The 765-nt window shown below is 28.0% G+C and overlaps 1 protein-coding gene across 1 annotated transcript in view; it reads left to right on the top strand.

The window, feature by feature from the left end:
- Positions 1 to 6: 6 nt before the first annotated feature.
- Positions 7 to 765, top strand: part of LOC107471257 (transcription factor PRE6) — a 2,319-nt gene continuing 1,560 nt past the window's right edge. Inside the window, exon 1 of the mRNA XM_016090710.3 lies at positions 7 to 252. Coding sequence (XP_015946196.1) covers positions 130 to 252 — 123 coding nt within the window. The 5' untranslated portion in view covers positions 7 to 129. The remainder of the gene's footprint in view (positions 253 to 765) is intronic.

Below are 765 nucleotides of genomic sequence, written 5' to 3'. Positions count from 1 at the left end.
AACCCTGAAACTGAAGCATCATCACACAAAACCTATATTATATATAATTTACTAGCTTCAATATTAACCCAAAAATAATATATAGTTTTTTTTTCTTAGGGACGCATATAAAAATATATATTGAACATTATGTCTAGCAGAAGGTCAAGGCAACAATCAGGGTCTAATAGAATCTCCGATGACCAAATCATCGAACTTGTTTCAAAGTTGCGCCAACTTGTTCCTGAGATTCGAGATAGGCGCTCTGATAAGGTATTATTATTATTTTTCCTTTTTTTTTTAATTTTTCAATAATGCCCTTTCTCATTATTATCTATCTTTTTTTATGTTTGGGTTCTATATGCATGAAAGATTAATACAATAATAGTACTAAATTAAACTTCAACAATGTTTGGTCTAACCTAGCTAGTAGGATAAGTTATGCTAGGTAATGCAGCTAGGAAATAGCAAAATGTGATTTCTTATGAAAATATCTGTTTGTGATGTTAATATTAAGAGATTTTAAATGGTTTAATATTTTAACTGTATATATTTAAGTGAACTATTTTATAATTTGTAATATCGTCTTTACATACTAATGAGTTATAACTCAAATGAGATAGTCTCTCCATATTCACTTAAGAGGTTGCGAGTTCGAGTCTCTCTATTTTTGATTAAAAAAATATTCTCTTTACATAAAAATGCCTTCAAAAAATAACCAACACAAAAAAAAGAAAAGAAATAAAGGGTCTTGAATAAATTTTACTAACTCTGTCAAGTTCTGGA

Source organism: Arachis duranensis, chromosome 10, assembly GCF_000817695.3.
Source record: "Arachis duranensis cultivar V14167 chromosome 10, aradu.V14167.gnm2.J7QH, whole genome shotgun sequence".
In the NCBI taxonomy this organism is placed as follows: Eukaryota; Viridiplantae; Streptophyta; class Magnoliopsida; order Fabales; family Fabaceae; genus Arachis; species Arachis duranensis.
The sequence above is the reverse complement of the archived record's forward strand: the minus strand, read 5'-3'. Positions and strand labels throughout refer to the sequence as shown.